The following is a 22,132-nucleotide window of genomic DNA, read 5'->3' as shown; positions in this document are numbered from 1 at the left end:
TAATTATAATAGTTTTAACATGGTACATGGACAATACACAAACAACAAAAAGAGCATGAATCAAACTCGAACCTTTAAGATTGTTTTCTGATTTATTCAAGGTGCATTATCTTATTAATAAACTACAGCTTGTATCATTCAGTCTTTAAACTGATATCCCAATGTATCATAGCTTCAAACTAAAGTCTACATAACTTGAAATGTCCCAAGACCAGATTTTACAATAAGTACTACATGCAGAAGAGATTCCAAAATGTGCAAAATCAACATGTTTAATTAACATTTGTAGTGCCATAATATGATAACACTGAGGTCTAGTATGTACAGTACATTCAATGCTTTGTTTATAATTGCACAAAACCTCATAAAATACAAGGGAACAGACAATTCTCAAACATTTGACTAGTTATTCTGAGGATTAAAGTCACGGTTGGGCATGCAGTTCTAACATGGTTAGATGTGCAAAGCTGCCACTGACACATAGAAGGTTCTGTTCACTAAATAGTCCAGTCATTTTAAGCCAAAATGGGGGTCAAACGAGGACAAATTGATTTTGTATCTTCAATATGTCCTGAGTAAGGAAAAAAAAGTTTAGAAAAAGACCCAAATATTGCTTATTCATACGCCTATTCATTCTTTTTCTCATGTGAAAAGGCTAAACATTTTAACCTTTAGATATCACCATGAAAATTACTGAGTTCATTACTTACATTAAGACAAACAAAATTTTTTTTTTGAAATTGTTTGGTAACATGAACAAACGGTGCATAATAATGTATGCACTAATTTGCAGCATATCTAAACATTGGATATAGCCAGGTGAAAATGTCTTGTAGAATCTTGTTGACATCTTACAGTAAAAGACTATAGAGGCAAACAAATGTCACCATAAGGGGCAGAGATTCAGTCATTCATTCAAGGTCCACTCAACTGTCAATCAACTGTCACTTTTGTTTCTCATACATGGATTATTCAACCTACATTAATAAAACATACCTGGCGATCAATTACAATTTTTTGGGAACATCTAGATGTGTGTTGAGCTGTGGTACGACTATTATTGGTGAAACGACCTAGCCCAAACCCCATCTCTGCGATATTAATTAATTAAGGCTGGTTTAAAGTACTTCTTCCTGCCTCTATGTATTTATGCTCATGGGTAGCTTAAATGGGTTCCATTCAGACCTTAACGTTAAGTATTTTACTGTTATATGTCAACAAGATTCAACAAGACATTTTCACCTGGCTATACCCAATGTTTAGATCTGTTGTGGTATTTATGCAAATTAGCACATACCTAATTAGATTATGCACTGTTTGCCCATGTTAACAAAAAAATTCAAAAAACGTGTAATAAATGTTTTGTTTGTCTTCATGTAAGTAATCAACTCAGTAATTTTCATGGTGATATCTAAAGGTTAAGACATTTACCCTATTCACGTGAGAAAAAGAATGAATAGGCGTATGAATAGGCTATATTTGGGTCTTTTTCAAAACTTTCCCCTAATGGGATTCTTCTGGGCTTTTTTTCCTTACTCAGGACATATTGAGGATACAAAATCAGTTGAGTTTGCTTCTGTTGCAATTTGTCTTATCTTTTTTCATAAAATGACTAGACTAAAAGTCTTTAAGCCCTCATTGTCTTCTGAAATGTACCTTTAAGATAACAGTACATCACATCCACAGCAACATTATGAAAATGTAAAAAAAAAAAAGCATTACTTCAAATACACACCACTTATTTGGGAATGTATTTTAAAAGCAACATACAGCATTGTAATTACACAATGGTATATACCTAGTTGATGCAGGTGCGGTGCGTTTCTCTCATTAAAATGGGTTCATTGGTCTCTTAACCTCACAATTGACTAAAGTTAAAGTGCTGAAGATACACCAGAGGACATACTAATACATACATACATAATATTTGTCTTCAGTTGTGGACTTTCACTACTGTACTTTAGCCATTAATCTGGGATGAGTGAAACAAAGAAAGCGTCCATTTTAATGGTTGATTCACCACCTATCTTACATTCTTTCATTCTAGCAAGGGCAGTCACTGCACCTTCCTATTCCTTGTTCCCTCTGGGAATTATATAACAGCTACACACACTTTTAAGATGGCATTAGGCTGATGCTCAAATCAAATGTCAAAGTTTGGTTTGGCCCTTGCTTCCATGCAACGTTTAAACACTGGCGACCATGTTGAAAGGACTTTCATGGGACATCCTGGTATTTAGTCTATGTAATCCCTAAATACTCGAAATAAAAATTAAGCAAGCAACTACTGCATTGGATCCGCCTATCCAAAAACAGATTTGCAGTCAAATATATCCCTATTTTATCTCAAAACAATGCCTCTTTTCTGTCTGTCTCACATGAATTTTGAGAGAAGCAGAATAAACCAGGGATAGGAACCAGACTGATGCTGAGAATTGCCTTTTTTAAGCAATCTGCTTCAGGATTTCAGCAAGTTAGTTTTTTTCTTTAGCACTTAAACGGGTCACCCAGCATTACTATCAGATGCTGGAGGGCAGAGGGCAGGAGAGGGATACTTATTCCAGCTTTGCTCCAGAATCCCAAAGGGATCAACATTGTCTGATCAAATACATGTCCCGACGTGGAACAACAGTGTGGGTAAATAAGGACGTAAATATGTGGCAAAACAGTGGCACTGATTTAAATGCTCATGGGTGATGTGTGGAATCCAATCCACTCTGATGACGTCCACGTATCGGGATGGGTTGGGCAATCACGGACCAGTGCTGGGCATCTGTCTCCGTCTGGAGTGCGTGTGTGAGAGGGTGGTGTTCCTCCTCTCCTTCTCCACCCGTGCCACTCCCTAATCAGTGGTCCTTCAGGTTCTGGTCGTGGTTCTGGTCATGGTGCTGGGAAGCAGGCAGCAGGCGTGTGACATGGCCGATGCCCTTGGTGACGCCCTCCCTGAAGAGCAGCTTGGCTCCCAGGCGGAGGTACTCCGGATGCTTGAGGAAGCGGAAGCAGACCACCGCCTGCTCGCCCGTACGCAGCTCCTCCTGGTGGTCAGGAGAGGGACATCATGTCAGGGCAGGGTGGGCCACAAGACAGCTTAGGTTCAGACACTGGAGTTACTCTCTACTGCCACATAATACATGCCATTGACAAATATTTTTGTCTAAATTGGGCCCCATACTGAAATATAGGTCAAATATATTTTTTATTGTAAGGACCTACAGTTAGGTCCATAAATATTTGGACATTGACACAATTCATCATTTTGGCTCTGTATACCACCACAATGGATTTGAAATGAAACAATCAAGATGTGCTTTAAGTGCAGACTTTCAGCTTTAATTTCAGGGTATTTACATCAAATCAGGTGAACGGTGTAGGAATTACAATACATTTTATATGTGGCCCCCCCCCTTTTTAAGGGACCAAAAGTAATTGGACAATTGGCTGCTCAGCTGTTCCATGGCCAGGTGTATGTTATTCCCTCATGGGAGTTCGTTATTTCATTGACAAGGAGCAGATAAAAGGTCTAGAGTTCATTTCAAGTATGGTATTTGTGTTTGGAATCTGTTGCTGTCAACTCTCAATATGAAGTCCAAAGAGCTGTCACCATCAGTGAAGCAAGCCATCGTTAGGCTGAAAAATCAAAACAAACCTATCAGAGAGATAGCAAAAACATTAGGTGTGGCCAAATCTACTGTTTGGTACATTCTTAAAAAGAAAGAACGCACTGGTGAGCTCAGCAACACCAAAAGACCCGGAAGACCACGGAAAACAACTGTGGTGGATGACAGAAGAATTCTTTCCCTGGTGAAGAAAAACCCCTTCACAACAGTTGGCCAGATCAAGAACACTCTCCAGGAGGTAGGCGTATCTGTGTCAAAGTCAAAAATTAAGAGAAGACTTCACCAGAGTAAATACAGAGGGTTCACCACAAGATGTAAACCATTGGTGAGTCTCAAAAACAGGAAGACCAGATTAGAGTTTGCCAAAAAACATCTAAAAGACCCTGTACAGTTCTGAAACAACATCCTATGGACAGATGAGACCAAGATCAACTTGTACCAGAATGATGGGAAGAGAAGAGTATGGAGAAGGGAAGGAACTGCTCATGATCCAAAGCATACCACCTCATCAGTGAAGCATGGTGGAGGTAGTGTTATGGCGTGGGCATGTATGGCTGCCAATGGAACTGGTTCCCTTGTATTTATCGATGATGTGACTGCTGACAAAAGCAGTAGGATGAATTCTGAAGTGTTTCTGGCAATATTATCTGCTCAGATTCAGCCAAATGCTTCAGAACTCATAGGACGGCGCTTCACAGTGCAGATGGACAATGACCCGAAGCATACTGCGAAAGCAACCAAAGAGTTTTTTAAGGCAAAGAAGTGGAATGTTCTGCAATGGCCAAGTCAATCACCTGACCTAAATCCAATTGATCATGCATTTCACTTGCTAAAGACAAAACTGAAGGGAAAATGCCCCAAGAACAAGCAGGAACTGAAGACAGTTGCAGTAGAGGCCTGGCAGAGCATCACCAGGGACGAAACCCAGCGTCTGGTGATGTCTATGGGTTCCAGACTTCAGGCTGTCATTGACTGCAAAGGATTTGCAACCAAGTATTAAAAGTGACAATTAGATTTATGATTATGTTAGTTTGTCCAATTATTTTTGGTCCCTTAAAAAGGGGGGGGGGCACATATAAAATGTGTTGTAATTCCTACACCGTTCACCTGATTTGGATGTAAATACCCTGAAATTAAAGCTGAAAGTCTGCACTTAAAGCACATCTTGATTGTTTCATTTCAAATCCATTGTGGTGGTATACAGAGCCAAAATGATGAAAATTGTGTCAATGTCCAAATATTTATGGACCTAACTGTATATTTGTGAAAATATATAGCTTAATATTCATTCCAAAATCATTGTTGGCAAAAAAAAAATCTTGCCTTTTTGATATGAACATACCATTTTCAGGCAGACAAATCTGTGGACCAATTTCACCCCAATGAATATGTTTGGAATGAAACTTCAGACATAGATTAAGGACCCTTTATAAGTAGAAGATCCAGAACAGAAACATACTTGACTGAGTGAGATTTATATTTACATTTAGTCATTTAGCAGACGCTCTTATCCAGAGCGACTTACATTAAGTACAGGGACATTCCCCCCGAGGCAAGTAGGGTGAAGTGCCTTGCCCAAGGACACAATGTCATTTGGCACAGCCGGGGAATCGAACTGGCAACCTTCAGATTACTAGCCCGCTTCCCTACCCGCTCAGCCACCTGACTCCCTAGATGGCAAACTTTAACTCCACCTTCTCTTCACAAGTTTGCCGTCTCACTCAGTCAAGTATTTTTCTATTGTCTGCTGTATTCCCCATGTCAAGCCAAAAGGCCGCGTGTGAACAGAACAAGAGAGGCTGAGCACCTTCCCATGCAGGCTCTCAGCAGTGGCTGTCTGTCTCACGTTCCCAACGTGCACCGTGACCTGGGAGCCTCTGCGGAACGTCTTGGCGTGGAACAGGAGAACGATGGCCGCCTCAAACCGACAGCAGATAGTGGGGTTCATCTTAGGGCTGACCATCACCATGCCCTAGCCAAAACAAGTGAACAGGGAGACATTTACATTTTAGTCATTTAGCAGACGCTCTTATCCAGAGCGACTTACAGTAAGTACAGGGACATTCCCCCCGAGGCAAGTAGGGTGAAGTGCCTTGCCCAAGGACACAACGTCATTTTGCACAGCCGGGAATCAAACCGGCAACCTTCTGATTACTAACCCGATTCCCTAACCGCTCAGCCACCTGACTCCCTGAGACATAACTATACGTTTAATGGGACCAGGTTAACCAACATTGCATTTTTGCATTGTCGCGGTTAGGTTTCTGCTTGGAATTTTTCTAACTTGAACTTTGAAACAGTGACTTTGATTAACATTGTGACTAGGGCTGGGCTGTATGGCCTAAATGTATATCGTAGTATAATTCTGAAGCACTGACGGTAACGATCTATATCACAATATATTTGTTTTTCTTAAAATTTCATGACAATGCAATCCGCACCGCAGCGGCAAATCTAACGCAATCGGACGAGTTGGGATTGGGTAATTATGTAGCTTTCATCAGTAGCCTACGTTTATGGGATAAATCAATATTTGTAGTGAGCTAGCTATAACAAATTATTACATGGCTGAATACTCAATTCTGAAATCGTGCATCTGTGCAACATGCCAACTTTTGAACAGGATGCGGAAGATTGATTGCGATATTTGCGTTAAAGTTCTGTACGGTAATTTTATGCCGTGCCTGGTGTGAATGGGGCTGTGACCAATCTTATTCTGGAAGGCTCTACCGCGGTTGCACGGTGGAGTCAAAATCCATATCATAGGCCAAATTCATACCGGTATATTTCTATACTGTTCATACTGCCCACCCTTAATTGAGACAAATAGAGAATAAAGATCAACTTTGGTCAACATGGAATACCCAATAAATGGGATAGATTTTTTAAAGGTTATTAGATTCCAATCTTAATGACAGACACACTGATTGCACATAGCAATTCATTTTAGGCTGCTTGTGTTCAAAAATAAATAATAGTGAAAAATGTCCACAACAATATCGCTTTAGCAAATAACAGTTTCATTTATTTATCTATTATGTACTCATTCATTTTGTTATATTAAAAACAATATATTATATATGCATTATGTAACTGTACAGTTTGTGGGCAACACTTTACATTAAGGTTACAGTACCTACAGTCTGCACTTTCAACGTGTTTTGCGAGGATCTCTATTCGGTACGAGAGCTGAACTGCTAAATATAAATTATGTCATTTGTACACAGGTGTCTGTCCGTCGACCCCAGAGAGATATTTAGGCAAGACTTTACATCAAGGTAAAATTAACTACCATGTAACTACCTAACAATACCAATAGTAAACTAGAGAGGGTACAATTTCTGGGGAAATTGTAGGGTGTGCTTGCTTGCGTCGGTTGGACAGGGGTCTGTTTTTGAATGACATTTTTACAACTGATATTTCTGTATATTTGATATAAAAATGCATACTTATTATTTATAAAGATTACATAGATTTAAAAACATTTTTTTGCTGCTCATTTACAACTGAAAATACGAGAGAAGTGTAGAATGAAATAGATGTCTTCTCATTTCCCCTGCAAGAGGCAGCCTCATCGTTGAATCAAAACGAATACATTTGGCAGACCGGTGTAAAAATTGACCTGATCTCTATGACTTAAACGTCCTTTTAAGCTTTTCCCTTCTCGTGATATTTTAAGGCATTTAGCCTACTCATATTGCATTCATTCATGAATAAAGAACCCCCTTTGAAGATTATTCTACGACGTTACCGGCAGTAGAAGATGGAATCGCGATTCAAACAGTACCATCTGCTAACTGAAAATATGCCCCCAAAAACGTAAATAAGCTTGACATTTATTTAGTGGAAAATCGCTTTCATAAAAAGCTCCCTGTGTGGAGAAGCTGCCCCGGTAAATTGTACTACTACAGTACAGTACTAGACTACTGCTGTGTTCGTCTAGGTAGCGATTGCGTTGGTTGAATTGGATATAACGTTCCGTTGTACGGTTTAGGCTGAAATTAATTATTTTCATGAACAGATTGACAACGTTTAGGCTGTGGCAATGAAGTTCAGATTAGTAGTTAGATAGACTTTTGATCTAAGTAAGGGGAGTGCCGAACATGTTCTGTTGCCGTTTGACTTCCTAAACAGCTGTGTACTGTAGATGTTTTTGTAGTGTGTCTCGCGTAAGCTACAGCGTTGCAGTGAGCTACACTGGTTTGAAACCACAGGTAATGGTAATTTCACCAACAAATCGTTTACTAATGTCAGAATAAATCCTACAACGAAAATGTATATGTGAGGAATGTTTATTTTAACGATTGAAAACAGATACATCATAGACCACTGTAGTATGTGTTGCCCGGGCAACACGGGCTAATGTCATGATGCTAATACTTCAGTGAAATAGTAGACTACTGTTTCCGAAAGTAGATGTACTTCCTTAATAATATCAGCTTATATTGTACATTACACATCACAATTGTGTGTCATATCACAAAGTAAAATTAGTAAATAGTTATCACCCTGGCCTCTTTGCTTGTGGCGTTTCTGCAGCTGCCTTGCAGTAAAGCTATAGTTAGCCTAGCTATCCCTGAACAGATGCGAAACGAATGTTCTGCCGAAGGTAGTCACGCGTGTTTTCGTGACGTTAGTGACGTAGTGACGTTAGTAACGTCAGTGACTGTGGCTAGCAAATTAGCTGCCTTGCAGTAAAGCTATAGTTAGCCTAGCTATCCCCCAAGTTCACAGATACGAAACGAATGTTCTGCCAAAGGTAGTCACGCGTGTTTTCGTGACGTAGTGACGTTAGTAAAGTCAGTGACTGTGGCTAGCAAATTAGCCACCGTTAGCTTCACTTTTCGCCATAAAAACTTAACTTCAGCCTAAACCATGCAACGGAACGTAAATCCCAATAGAAGCAACTCAATCGCTACCAAGACGAAACTTTTGACACCTAGGTTGTCTAGGTAGGCCAAATATTGACTGAGTTTTAGGGGGGCAAAAAGAAATTAAAAAAATAATAACTAGAGAGGGTACAATTTCTGGGGAAATTGTAGGGTGTGCTGGCTTGTGTCGGTTGCACAGGGGTCCGTTTTTGAATGACATTTTTACAACTGATATTTCTGTATATTTTATATAAAAATGCATACTTAATATTTATAAAGATTACATAGATTTAAAAGCATTTTTTTTTGCTGCTCATTTACAACTGAAAATACGAGTGAAGTGTAGAATGAAATAGATGTCTTCTAATTTCCCCTGCAAGAGGCAGCCTCAACGTTGAATCAAAACGAATAAATTTGGCAGACCGGTGTAAAAATTGACCTAATCTCTATGACTTAAACGTCATTTTAAGTTTTTCCCTTCTCATGATATTTTCAGGCATTTAGCCTACTCATTGCATTCATTCATTAATAAAGAACCCCCTTTGAAGATTATTCTACGACGTTACCCGCCAGTAGAAGATGGAATCGCGATTCAAACAGTACCATCTGCTAACTGAAAATATGCCCCCCAAAACGTAAATAAGCTTGACATTTATTTAGTGGAAAATCGCTCATTCATAAAAAGCTCACTGGTAGCGATCATTGTCAGTAACAACGCAAAATGCGATATAGCCCTGTGTGGAGAAGCTGCCCCGGTAAATTGTACTACTACGGTACAGTACTAGACTACTGTTCGTCTTGGTAGCGATTGCGTTGGTTGAATTGGATTTAACGTTCCGTTGTACGGTTTAAGCTGAAATTAATTATTTTCATGAACAGATTGACAACGTTTAGGCTGTGGCAATGAAGTTCAGGTTAGTAGTTAGATAGACTTTTGATTTAAGTAAGGGGAGTGCCGAACATGTTCTGTCGCCGTTTGACTTCCTAAACAGCTGTGTAGTGTAGATGTTTTTGTAGTGTGTCTCGCGTAAGCTACAGCGTTGCAGTGAGCTACACTGGTTTGAAACCACAGGTAATGGTAATTTCACCAACAAATCGTTTACTAATGTCAAAATAAATCCTACAACGAAAATGTATATGGTAGGAATGTTTATTTTAACGATTGAAAACAGATAACGCTACATCATAGACCACTGTAGTATGTGTTGCCCGGGCAACACAGGCTAATGTCATGATGCTAATACTTCAGTGAAATAGTAGACTACTGTTTCCGAAAGTAGATGTACTTCCTTAATAATATTAGCTTATATTGTACATTACACATCACAATTGTGTCATATCACAAAGTAAAATGAGTAAATAGTTATCACCCTGGCCTCTTTGCTTGTAGCGTTTCTGCAGCTGCCTTGCAGTAAAGCTATAGTTAGCCTAGCTATCCCCCAAGTTAACAGATGCGAAATGAATGTTCTGCCAAAGGTAGTCACGCGTGTTTTCGTGATGTTAGTGATGTAGTGACGTTAGTAACGTCAGTGACTGTGGCTAGCAAATTATCCACCGTTAGCTTCACTTTTCGCCACAAAAACTTAACTTCAGCCTAAACCATGCAACGGAACGTAAATAAAAATACAAGCAACTCAATTGCTACCAAGACGAAACTTTTGACACCTAGGTTGTCTATGTAGGCCAAATATTGACAAAGATTTAGGGGGGCAAAAATAAATAATAATAAATATATATGTGAGAGAACAGAGGTTGTGCTCTCGCCGAAGGCTTGAGCACACCCAACTAGAGAGGGTACAATTTCTGGGGAAATTGTAGGGTGTGCTTGCTTGCGTCGGTTGCACAGGGGTCCGTTTTTTAATGACATTTTTACAACTGATATTTCTGTATATTTTATATAAAAATGCATAGGGCCTACTTATTATTTATAAAGATTACATAGATTTAAAAGCATCTTTTTTTTGCTGCTCATTTACAACTCAAAATACGAGTTAAGTGTAGAATGAAATATGTCTTCTCATTTCCCCTGCAAGAGGCAGCCTCATAGCTGAATCAACGAATACATTTGGCAGACCGGTGTAAAAATTGACCTAATCTCTATGACTTAAACGTCCTTTTAAGTTTTCCCTTCTCGTGATATTTTCAGGCATTTAGCCTACTCATATTGCATTCATAAATAATAATAATTATGAATATTATTTATTATTTATATTATTAATTTATTACTTAATAATAATTAATAAAGAACCCCCTTTGAAGATTATTCTATGACATTACCGGCAGTAGAAGATGGAATCGCGATTCAAACAGTACCATCTGCTAACTGAAAATATGGCCCCAAAAACGTAAATAAGCTTGACATTTATTTAGTGGAAAATCGCTCATTCATAACAAACTCACTGGTAGCGATCATTGTCAGTAACAACGCAAAATGCGATATAGCCCTGTGTGGAGAAGCTGCCCCGGTAAATTCTACTACTACAGTACAGTAGCCTACTAGACTACTGCTGTGTTCGTCTTGGTAGCGATTGCGTTGGTTGAATTCGATGTAACGTTCCGTTGTACGGTTTAGGCTGAAATTAATTATTTTCATGAACAGATTGACAAAGTTTAGGCTGTGGCAATGAAGTTCAGGTTAGTAGTCAGATAGTTTCACCTATTGAAATACTTTTGATTTAAGTAAGGGGAGTGCCGAACATGTTCTGTCGCCGTTTGACTTCCTAAACAGCTGTGTAGATGTTTTTGTAGTGTGTCGCGTAGGCTACAGCGTTGCAGTGAGCAACACTGGTTTGAAACCACAGGGAATTATAATTTCACCAACAAATCGTTTACTTGTAATGTAATGTCATAATAAATCCTACAACGAAAATGTATTTGTGAGGAATGTTTATTTTAACGATTGAAAACAGATGCATCCATAGACCACTGTAGTATGTGTTGCCCGGGCAACAGAGGCTAATGTCATGCTAATGCTTCAGTGAAATAGTAGACTACCGTTTCCGAAAGTAGATGTGGGCCTACTTCCTTAATAATATCAGCTAATATTGTACATTACATTTCACAATTGTGTTTCACATCACAAAGTAAAATGAGTAAATAGTCACCCTGGCCTCTTTGCTTGTGGCGTTTCTGCAGCTGCCTTGCAGTAAAGCTATAGTTAGCCTAGCTATCCCCCAAGTTAACAGATGCGAAACGAATGTTCTTCTACAGGTAGTCACGCGTGTTTTCGTGACGTTAGTGACGTAAGTAACGTCAGTGACGGTGGCTAGCAAATTAGCCCCGTTAGCTTCACTTTTCGCCACAAAAACGTAACTTGAGCCTAAACCATGCAACGGAACGTAAATCCCAATAGAAGCAACTCAATCGCTACCAAGACAAAACTTTTGACACCTAGGTTGTCTATGTAGGCCAAATATTGACTGAGTTTTAGGGGGGCAAAAAGAATAATAATAATAATAACTAGAGAGGGTACAATTTCTGGGGAAATTGTAGGGTGTGCTGGCTTGTGTCGGTTGCACAGGGGTCCGTTTTTTAATGACATTTTTACAACTGATATTTCTGTATTTTATATAAAAATGCATACTTATTATTTATAAAGATTACATAGATTTAAAAGCACTTTTTTTTGCTGCTCATTTACAACTGAAAATACGAGTGAAGTGTAGAATGAAATAGATGTCTTCTCATTTCCCCTGCAAGAGGCAGCCTCATCGTTGAATCAAAACGAATACATTTGGCAGACCAATGTAAAAATTGACCGAATCTCTATGATTTAAACGTCCTTTTAAGTTTTTCCCTTCTCGTGATATTTTAAGGAATTTAGCCTACTCATATTGCATTCATTTACGAATAAAGAACCCCCTTTGAAGAGTATTCTACGACGTTACCGGCAGTAGAAGATGGAATCGCGATTCAAACAGTACCATCTGCTAACTGAAAATATGCCCCAAAAACGTAAATAAGCTTGACATTTATTTAGTGGAAAATCGCTTTCATAAAAAGCTCAGTGGTAGCGATAATTGTCAGTAACAACGCAAAATGCGATATAGCCCTGTGTGGAGAAGCTGCCCCGGTAAATTGTACTACTACAGTACAGTACTAGTAGACTACTGCTGTGTTCGTTCGTCTTGGTAGCGATTGCGTTGGTTGAATTGGATTTAACGTTCCGTTGTACGGTTTAGGCTGAAATTAATTATTTTCATCAACAGATTGACAAAGTTTAGGCTGTGGCAATGAAGTTAAGGTTAGTAGTTAGATAGACTTTTGGTTTAAGTAAGGGGAGTGCCGAACATGTTCTGTCGCCGTTTGACTTCCTACAGCTGTGTAGATGTTTTTGTAGTGTCTCGCGTAGGCTAGCGTTGCAGTAAGCAACACTGGTTTGAAACCACAGGTAATGATAATTTCACCCACAAATCGTTTACTTGTAATGTAATGTCATAATAAATCCTACAACGAAAATTTATTTGTGAGGAATGTTTATTTTAACGATTGAAAACAGATGCATCATAGACCACTGTAGTATGTGTTGCCCGGGCAACAGAGGCTAATGTCATGATGCTAATACTTCAGTGACATAGTAGACTACTGTTTCCGAAAGTAGATGTACTTCCTTAATAAAATCAGCTTATATTGTACATTACACGTCACAATTGTGTGTCATATCACAAAGTAAAATTAGTAAATAGTTATCACCCTGGCCTCTTTGCTTGTGGCGTTTCTGCAGCTTCCTTGCAGTAAAGCAGTTAGCTTAGCTATCCCCCAAGTTAACGAGCTGCTAAACTAATGTTCTGCTAGAGGTAGTCACGCGAGTTTTCGTGACGTAAGTAGCGTCATTGACTGTGGCTAGCAAGTTAGCCACCGTTAGCTTCACTTTTCACCACAAAAATTTAATTTACACTTAAACCATGCAACGGAACGTAAATCCCAATAGAAGCAACTCAATCGCTACCAAGACGAAACTTTTGACACCTAGGTTGTCTATGTAGGCCAAATATTGACTGAGTTTTAGGGAGGCAAAAAGAATAAAAATAATAATAATAATATATATGTGAGAGAACAAAGGTTGTGCCCTTGCCGAAGGCAAAGCACACCCAATAATATATATGTGAGAGAACAAAGGTTGTGCCCTTGCCGAAGGCAAAGCACACCCAATAATAATATATATGTGAGAGAACAAAGGTTGTTCCCTTGCCGAAGGCAAAGCACACCCAATAATATATATGTGAGAGAACAAAGGTTGTGCCCTTGCCGAAGGCAAAGCACACCCAATAAGTGGTATGTAGAAAATGCTTCATAATGTACTGATATTACATGGTTTAGGTCATTACAAAAGAGTAAGAAGGCACAGTACGAGGGAGGGGTGTATGCTGAGGTGAGTGGAGCTGCGAAGGGGCAGTTGATGCTGCGAAAGGGCACACAACCCGGCACACAACCCTGTGGTAACACAGGGTTGTGTTACCAAAACAATCAATGTGTTATCAAACAAATCAATCTTAACATCCACGTTCCCCTGGAAAGCCCAACCTCCCCCATACCAAACTTCACTTGTGTAATAATTCAGTAATAATGTGTTATTACATAGCAGTTCCTATGTAACTACACTGTTGTAACTTTAGTTACATAGTAGTCAACATAACCTTACTGTAAAGTGTTTCCTTTTCCGTTTAACCTGCAAGGGGAGGTGACGCAAATTATACTGTCAATACAGAACCAATATCGCAGTTGACATAGGCCTGAAGTCTATGTCAACTGTAGACATTGACTTCCAAATGAAGCACAAACAAGAAATCCTGAAGCCTCCCTCAACATCATGTGGTAAGGCAGCTCTGTCTGACAACTGACCTTCCGGAGCAGAGAACGATCAAAGTTCCCCAGAGCCAGCGTGGCGGCCTGGCCGGCCCTGAGCACCCTGCAGGCTGAGCGGTTCCTCTGGATGCTGCCCACCCTGAGGCGCAGGAAGCGGCCCTCGTCCGTGGGACCCACCACCAGCCTCTCGCCCTCCTTACACACCCCGCTGGCCACAGGGAGACACCACACAGGGGACACCAAAGCTAAACACCAAAGTGCAGAAGGCCTAGTTTTTTACTGATCTGCAGTGTGTGAAGTGCAGTGCCGGTAATTTAAGATGTCGGTTAGTTGATTAAGTGTTAACTTAATTGGAAATGTGCACACGGGTAAAACCACAGTTCAATTTGAGATATTACTGCACATCTACATGGATAATCAGTAAACAAGTTAGTTAATTGACATAAAATTCATAATCTATACTGAAAATATAGTATTACTATCCACTTTACATTGTCTTGCTTTTAGTTAGCTAGCCAGTATTTCACCCATAAAGAAAACCCTCTGAAATAAGCTGTTTCAAGCTTCTGATTCTGTTGTGCCAGCGTTACCAGCACAGCTCATCAGGCCAAATCTACGCTATAGTTAATAGTAATTAGAAAATGTACTTCTAAGTGACAGTATGCCCAAAAACCGTTTTTGTGAATTGCCAGTTTAAATGGTGTCCAGCAAGTAAGTCACTGATGATTCCATTCTAGCCACAAGTGCGTTCACGTTAAAGGGCCGGCATTTGCTCTTATGACCAATCGCAAACCTGGAAGTCTACCAGAGCCACATATCTTACAAGATGAGCAAACAATAATATTAAACAAATATGAAAAACATAATATAATCCAGGCTAAAAGCAACACTGTTGCCGCTGCAAAAGGCAGGAAGGACAGATAGTAAAATATTGCAGATCGTGTGGATGCAGTTTAAAGTTAATAGGCTTAGCTAACAATTAGTAGGCTTACCAACATCACTTCCCTATCATTAACCCTTGTGTTATCTTCGGGTCGTTCTGACCCATCAGTCATTGTGACCCACCGTCGTATTGCGACAACTTTACCGCATACAAAAACAAAGTGAAGCATTTTCTTTTAACCGTTGGGCTGTCTCAGACCCCCCACATTGCGAAGGTTAAAAGAAAATTATTTTTATTTGTTTTTGTATTGGGTAAAATTGGGTAAACACAACGATGGTTCGTTATGAACCTTTGGGTCATGTGACCCGAAGGCAGCACGAGGGTTAAGGCACAAGTAGGCCTAGCTCTGACCATAATTGCAATTATGTAATCCATTAAATGAATGTGTTACTTAGGTGTATTCTTATGGCGTGAGACAATTTTAGCCTTATTCCTTCAGCTGCATGATGCTGTTAAACGGTATTTTGATCAAATGAAAATCAAATACAAAACATAATTCAACCTGTAACTATGCTTACTTATAAGCAAAAGTAATTAATAAGGTTTCAGTGCTTTAATCCGTCTCTGTTTTAGAATAATATTGGCATATAGGCTAGGCAACAAAGATGGGCCACTCGTCAGGGAAACTCAAACTATTGATGCACCAAGGTCACAGGATCGTGACCGATGATGCTATATTCCAAGAGAATTGATTGGTCAGTCGGCGGTGCTTACATACCTATTGATCTATTATCTCAAACATAACTTGCTCCGGATCAGGTTAGGTGTGCAGCACAAGTTCCCATGGTGATCTACCCTGGTAGAAGTGAACCACCGTTGTAACACTGAAAACCCAGGGTTAAATCTGAAGTTCAGTGTTTCCCCTACCATTATATTAGGGGCACCCCCCACCCCCCCCTGGAAGGTCCAGTACATTTAATTAATTTTTGTACATTTTTAATATAGCGCCAGATCACAAAATAAGTAATTTAAGGTGACCTTTCCTATAAAACAGGTCTATAGCTTGCTCTTTTATTAAACAATCTAAATGGCCTTATGTTATTTATCTTATTTACACAACGGCATTTCATTTCTGTCTCTACATGGTCGGGCGACCATGTCTCTACACCCCCCCCCCCACCCCACCCCAAAAGATGTAAACCTAGGGGAAACACTGTAAATTACCTCGCTAACCCCAAATCCTGCTTGGTAGTATCGGCCCCTGCTGTGCTACAGGTGGTGAGTGTGTTCCAGTGACTGACCTGTAGAGCGTTCCACCCACCACAGTGCCTACATCTGGTACTGTGTAAATCTCATCCACCTGTAAAGACACACACAGACCATGGCTAAAGTTAGAGAAAGTGTTGAATTTAAAGCCAGGATTACATACCAAGGTATCTTATGCATGGATTACAGGCCATACCTTCCCTTAATTATTACTACCTGATATAACACATATTCTCTATGTGTATTTATATTTAATGGTTGCTTTGACAAAATAGTATTTTAATGCTAATATAATAATAATTGAGAAAGAGAATGAGCTGTACCTGGAACTCTGTCAGCTGCTGCATGAGCTCCTCCTGCTCTTTGCTGTTGCTCAGGGGTGGGAGAATGTTCAAGAACACCTTGAGCAGGTCCAAACTCTCCCCGGACACACTGGACAGTGTGAATATTGGTGTGATGCTGCACAGCACAAGCACAGTAGAGACACGCTATAAAGGCACTGGCATTCAATGTTACTCTACAGTGCGTTCACACTGCAGCGGGGGCGCTGTTTGAATCTGTTTGGCGCTGTTTAATCTGTTTGAAACGCTCGGGGGCGTTTCAAACAGATTAACCCTCGTGCTGCCTTCGGGTCACATGACCCAAAGGTTCATAACGAACCATCGTTGTGTTTACCCAATTTTACCCAATACAAAAACAAATAAAAATAATTTTCTTTTAACCTTCGCAATGTGGGGGGTCTGAGACAGCCCAACGGTTAAAAGAAAATGCTTCACTTTGTTTTTGTATGCGGTAAAGTTGTCGCAATACGACGGTGGGTCACAATGACTGATGGGTCAGAACGACCCGAAGATAACACAAGGGTTAATTTAGAATGTAGTTCCCTAAAGTCACTGTTGTAGTTGTCATGGCCAAGTGTGCAGACTTGGGTTTACGTACTCGCAACATCGATCAAAATACAACTTGTATACAAAATACAAAACTGTTTAATAGACATACACGTTGACATGTGTAAAAAACGTTTTATTATATTACTCGAAGTCTCTGCTAATCTGTCGATACGATACAGTAGGGAGTTCCAGCCGGGCTAGCTAGCTAGTTACCACAGAACGAAGTTACGTAATGTGACTAGACTGAATTTGAAAGTACAAGCACCAACAACTTCGGCAACCTTGCGCCATGAATCGTTTAATTTTTTTTTTTACATCTGTACGAATACAGCTATGTATCGTACAGGACTGGGTAAGCAGCCACACAAACGATTAGTTTCTCCTTCACCTTGAAACCTAGAAAGCTAGAAATGTTTACCATGGTTGCTATGTTACGAGAAACAAGAAAACACTCCTATTGGCCATCGCTAGCGAAAATCGCTCCTCATTTACATAAAGTTGAGAAAATCTCAACTCGGTCGCGTCGCTACCCACAATGCACCACGCAAGCGATTCACCTGGCTCCATAGAAAATGAATGGAAAACATGTTGTCGCTCGCATCGCGTCGCTGCAGTGTGAACGCACTGTTAGAATTAAAACTTTGCTTATTGACATAAATGGCCTCCTGACAACATTCTTAGCATGAAATGTGAAAATCATTGATAATAAATAATATTCATTATTATTCATATCCATCATGGGTCTTTCATGGGTCTTTCATGGGTAGTTATGCCCAATATTGGTGAGATTCAAGGCCAACTTTCTGAAGCTTGGTAGACTTTCCTGCTTGCTTGAGTGTGCTTCGCAGTGTGTATATAATACTTAATGCTTTAATGTTTAATAAAAATGTAAGTAAGATAACTGAACTATTATCTCAAATCTTTGTTTAATGTACCATCTGTTATTCAAGCTTTCAGGGGCTGGCCAGTAGCAACCAGAAGGATTGAGTAAATCTGTTATTCCAGCTTTATGGGGTCTGGTCAGTAGCTACCTGGAGGACTGAGCGAACTGTTGGGCAGCAGTGACAGCATCGTCTGGGCTGGCCACCACCATGGGGACCTTGTTACATCCGGGCTGCTTGAGCACTCGCTCCAGCTGGCGCACGGTCCGCTCCACCGTACCCTTGGCGCATAAGTCCACCTTGCTAACGGCGATGAAGATCGGCACCTTGAGGGCCATGGCCAGGCCTAAGTGCTCTCGAGTGGTACCGACTGGGGGTCAGAGGTCAGAGGTGCATGGCAGTCACATACATTCATACATTTGTGTGTTCTTGTACAGTCCCAAAGAGGTGGGAAAGAAATATGCAATACCAGAGGCAAAACATGACTGGGCACACCCACCTATGCCTGTGTTAGCGCTGACTACTAGCATGGCAAAGTCCGGGCAGTAGCTAGTGAGGCCGAAGATAGTGGTCTTCAGGTACTTGTGGTGGCCTGCCAGGTCAATAAAAGTGATCATCTTGGAGGAGCTTTCGCAAATCTCTTCAGCTGTACGGGAGTCACTGTAGTTCACCACCTTAACATGATGAAACGCATTAGCAACTTTTCAAAATGGATTTTTTTTGTAAATAAATGCCGATCAGTAACTAATATTACAAAACGTAAATAGTAACCTTTATCATGCATTGAATGCTGACATGACAGAGTTATCAAAGGGCCGCACATTCAATCATATCCTCTCTGTGTCTTCGCCAGCAGTTGTGTTTGAACCCACCTCTCCTTTGCTATTGAACCCCAGAATTTCAAAGCTGATGCTGGAGGTCCTCCCAGTCTGGATCTCATGAAGGTGCCGGAACAGGTTGAGGCGTGCTCGACCTCTGCCATTATCTAGCTCTCCTTGTGTCAGGACACCTAATAGAGTCGATTTCCCAGAATCCACATTTCCCAGAACAGCAACACGAAGGTCTAGAAACTATACTCACACACGAGACATCAAATGTGAGGACAATAGAAGAAAAAATCCATTACAAAAATACAAAAAAAAGACTACTATGTCAAACCAAGTGTTGCAAAGTTTGTTGTCCACAATACTTTCTAGGTGTCCAAATCAAAAAATTAATATTGTCAGTTGCTTTGTCTCACCTGCTGGTCATCTGGAACTTTTCGAACAAGAACCTCTGCGATTTTACGAGAGTTTCTTTCCAAGTCATAGTCCACCTCTCTCTCCCTGAGTAGTGTGATATCAGCACCAACCCTGGCATCATAGAGATCAAGTAGTCAAGTTCCTAAGCATAGTCAGGCTTGAGTGTGTACTGAAACCATCATAAATAATAAACTGCTTATCAATACTTGCTTGATATAGCCTTTCCCAGGATATCCCAAGTAAATAAGATGGTCTCACACTTGTCTTTCTACTGTACTGAGTCGCTTAATTCTGACAAAGTTGGCAGGCATGGCACTGCTTAAGTTGTTGTTGTTTGTTGTTTTTTTTTTTGGGGGGGGGGTGCAGGACTTATGTTAAGGTAAAAGTTAAGGAAGTACGGTACTTTTCTGCCATCCTGCGCAGGGTCTTCAGTGAAGCTCTCATGTCTGCTTCTGACAGACCAACTAGCAAGCCATTGTCCTCTACCCCGATTTGGTACACTGCCTCTCCTCGTCCTTCCTGCAGACGCCACTTCATTTGTGTGGCCAGGTGCTCAAATCTATATTGAGTAGGGTTCACCAGTTTGAGCTAGGATGAAGAATAAAAGTGGCATCAAGATTCAAGTCAAGAGTGTAGGCTATTTAAGAATAGTGTGCCACCCTACAGTAATATGAAATAATGCTGATAGAAAGAGGAGCATCATACCTTATATTCAATATTTCCCTCTTCTGCCTGTGAAAAGGGGTGAAAACGGTCAATGAAAATAGTCATTTAGCAGACGCTCTTATCCAGAGCAACTTACAGTAAGTACAGGGACATCCCCCCGAGGCAAGTAGGGTGAAGTGCCTTGCCCAAGGACACAACATCGTTTTTCACGACCGGGAATCGAACCAGCAACCTTATGATTAATAGCCCAATTCTCTAACCGCTCAGCCATCTGACCCCCAATGAGTTCATACCACCACGCCCCCTTGCAAACTGTATAGGTTGGATTTTATCAGAAACTATCAACACGGTAGTTATTACTAGTCTAGTTAGCTAGTAAATTAGACTCGACTAAATAATGAACACAACATTATCTATAGCCACAAATATAACCATACCAGGTGCACACCGAAGATCAAGGGTGCTTTGCTAGCTACCTCGTAGAAGCTTTCCTGGCTAAGCTAGATAACGAGGGTAGCAAGCTGTGTGGGTTTTGACAGGCTACACTGTTTGGTATACCACGTAGCTAGCTAGCTAGACTAGCTACGAGGGGTATACAGATCGTTGGCAAGCTATCGGATTCAATAATAGCAGTAGCTACCTCTGGTGGTAAATATGGTGGTGCTTTGTTATTCCTTGTCTTTTTAGTTCGTCGCCTCTTTCCTCTTTTGCCTCTTTTTGAACGCGATTTTTTAGACATTATTCTTTTCCCATTAGCATTATTGCACGAGCTGGGTCCATGAAAATGAGTCCTCAGACTAGCAACTCCACTTTCTGACATTCGGGCATCCATCATGACCAGAGCTAGAGCCTTATTTTTATCTCGATGACTGCACGCTTACGTTGCCATTTCTCATAGACTACTAAAGTGAAGTCCTCAAAAACCGGGGCACAGACAAGTTGGTCCAGCGGAGGCTGTAGCCTCTCCTCCATCATCCACACAAGACAACGCTATCAGCTGCTAGTGACGTCAAAGGATGCGTTATGGTGCAAATGTGTCTACACAGATAACATGCTTGTATCTAAAATAATAATGTTGTATCTTCTTCCAGCGGTGCATGAACAAAACTACTCATTCCAAATGCCTGTGAAATCGTGTCACGTTTATTTTAATATACATTCAAGCAGTATATTCGTGTGTCTTCAATCTTTAATTAAAACTGCCTTGAAGCGCACGGGCTGCATAACAACAACCTGTCAAGTGGTCACATGACGCATTAAAAATAAACCACTAATGCATACTTGACATTATCTGCCCGACATTGGCCCCATCACAGCCAGATTAACTGGGGCAAATCACAGTGCCTTTTTCTAAAACTGTAATGTTTGTTTTCAAAAATCCAATTAGATATTAGGCCTACATTAAGTAGCCTACAAAAGTCCAAGTCAAACATGTACGCTATATAATGGCAACTTTTGTGGATTTCTTACTCTTTATTTCTTTAAAATCAAGCAAACCCTTTGCACTCTTATTTTGAGTGGTTGCCCCTTGGGCAGCGTTTAAGGACAATCAGGTGGACAATCACAAACCGTTACAACTTTTGAGCCTGAGGCAATTTGTTTACGTAACAAATACAATAGTCCCCCCCCCCTGACCACATATCCTCTTTAATGTAGGCTGAAAACTAAAATCTGTACTAATCTATATTAATATACTCCCAAATCATTGTAAATACAGACTGTGGCTTTCAACACTATCAGAGTAATCTCAGAAACGTACTGTAGGCCTACTGTTAGTTTACAGAAGTATCACTTAAAATAAGTATTTAAAAACCTTCTACCTTCATGAAATATCATCCATGTAGGGAAGAACAGTGGAACAGTTAGCTCCTCCCATGTTCAATCTAGAATGGTGTCCAACCTTCACCTCCCCCCTGTGCATCCCTGAACTGAAGCCCTTAGAACCCAGAGCATTCCAATACTTCCAGAACCTCTCTGGGTTTTCAGGGAGCGGCTGCCATGTGTTGTGACGT

General features: G+C 40.4%; 1 protein-coding gene across 1 annotated transcript; it reads right to left on the bottom strand.

Moving 5' to 3' along the window:
• Positions 1 to 73: 73 nt before the first annotated feature.
• Positions 74 to 21,121, bottom strand: gtpbp2b (GTP binding protein 2b). The gene is made up of 12 exons (XM_062447915.1): positions 20,761 to 21,121; positions 20,160 to 20,186; positions 19,858 to 20,042; positions 19,454 to 19,565; positions 19,086 to 19,283; positions 18,713 to 18,887; positions 18,364 to 18,583; positions 16,766 to 16,901; positions 16,478 to 16,536; positions 14,330 to 14,501; positions 5,425 to 5,589; positions 74 to 3,035 (listed from the first exon to the last, which is right to left on the bottom strand). Exons 1-12 carry the CDS (start codon positions 20,953 to 20,955, stop codon positions 2,847 to 2,849), a joined length of 1,833 nt encoding a protein of 610 aa, XP_062303899.1. The 5' UTR covers positions 20,956 to 21,121; the 3' UTR covers positions 74 to 2,846.
• Positions 21,122 to 22,132: the final 1,011 nt, after the last annotated feature.

This window comes from Osmerus eperlanus, chromosome 22 (assembly GCF_963692335.1).
Source record: "Osmerus eperlanus chromosome 22, fOsmEpe2.1, whole genome shotgun sequence".
NCBI classification, from domain to species: domain Eukaryota; kingdom Metazoa; phylum Chordata; class Actinopteri; order Osmeriformes; family Osmeridae; genus Osmerus; species Osmerus eperlanus.
Note: the sequence above shows the minus strand (reverse complement) of the source record. Positions and strands in the feature narration are given on the sequence as shown.

Bases quoted from the DNA above. Each gene is read 5' to 3' on its own strand.
- gtpbp2b (XM_062447915.1), bottom strand. From the start codon at position 20,955: ATGATGGATGCCCGAATGTCAGAAAGTGGAGTTGCTAGTCTGAGGACT. The intron at 19,284-19,453 runs GTGAGACAAAGC...GTGTGAGTATAG, and splicing joins AAGTTCCAGATGACCAGCAG to TTTCTAGACCTTCGTGTTGC. The intron at 3,036-5,424 runs GTGCTCAGCCTC...CCTGACCACCAG, and splicing joins CTGAGAGCCTGCATGGGAAG to GAGGAGCTGCGTACGGGCGA.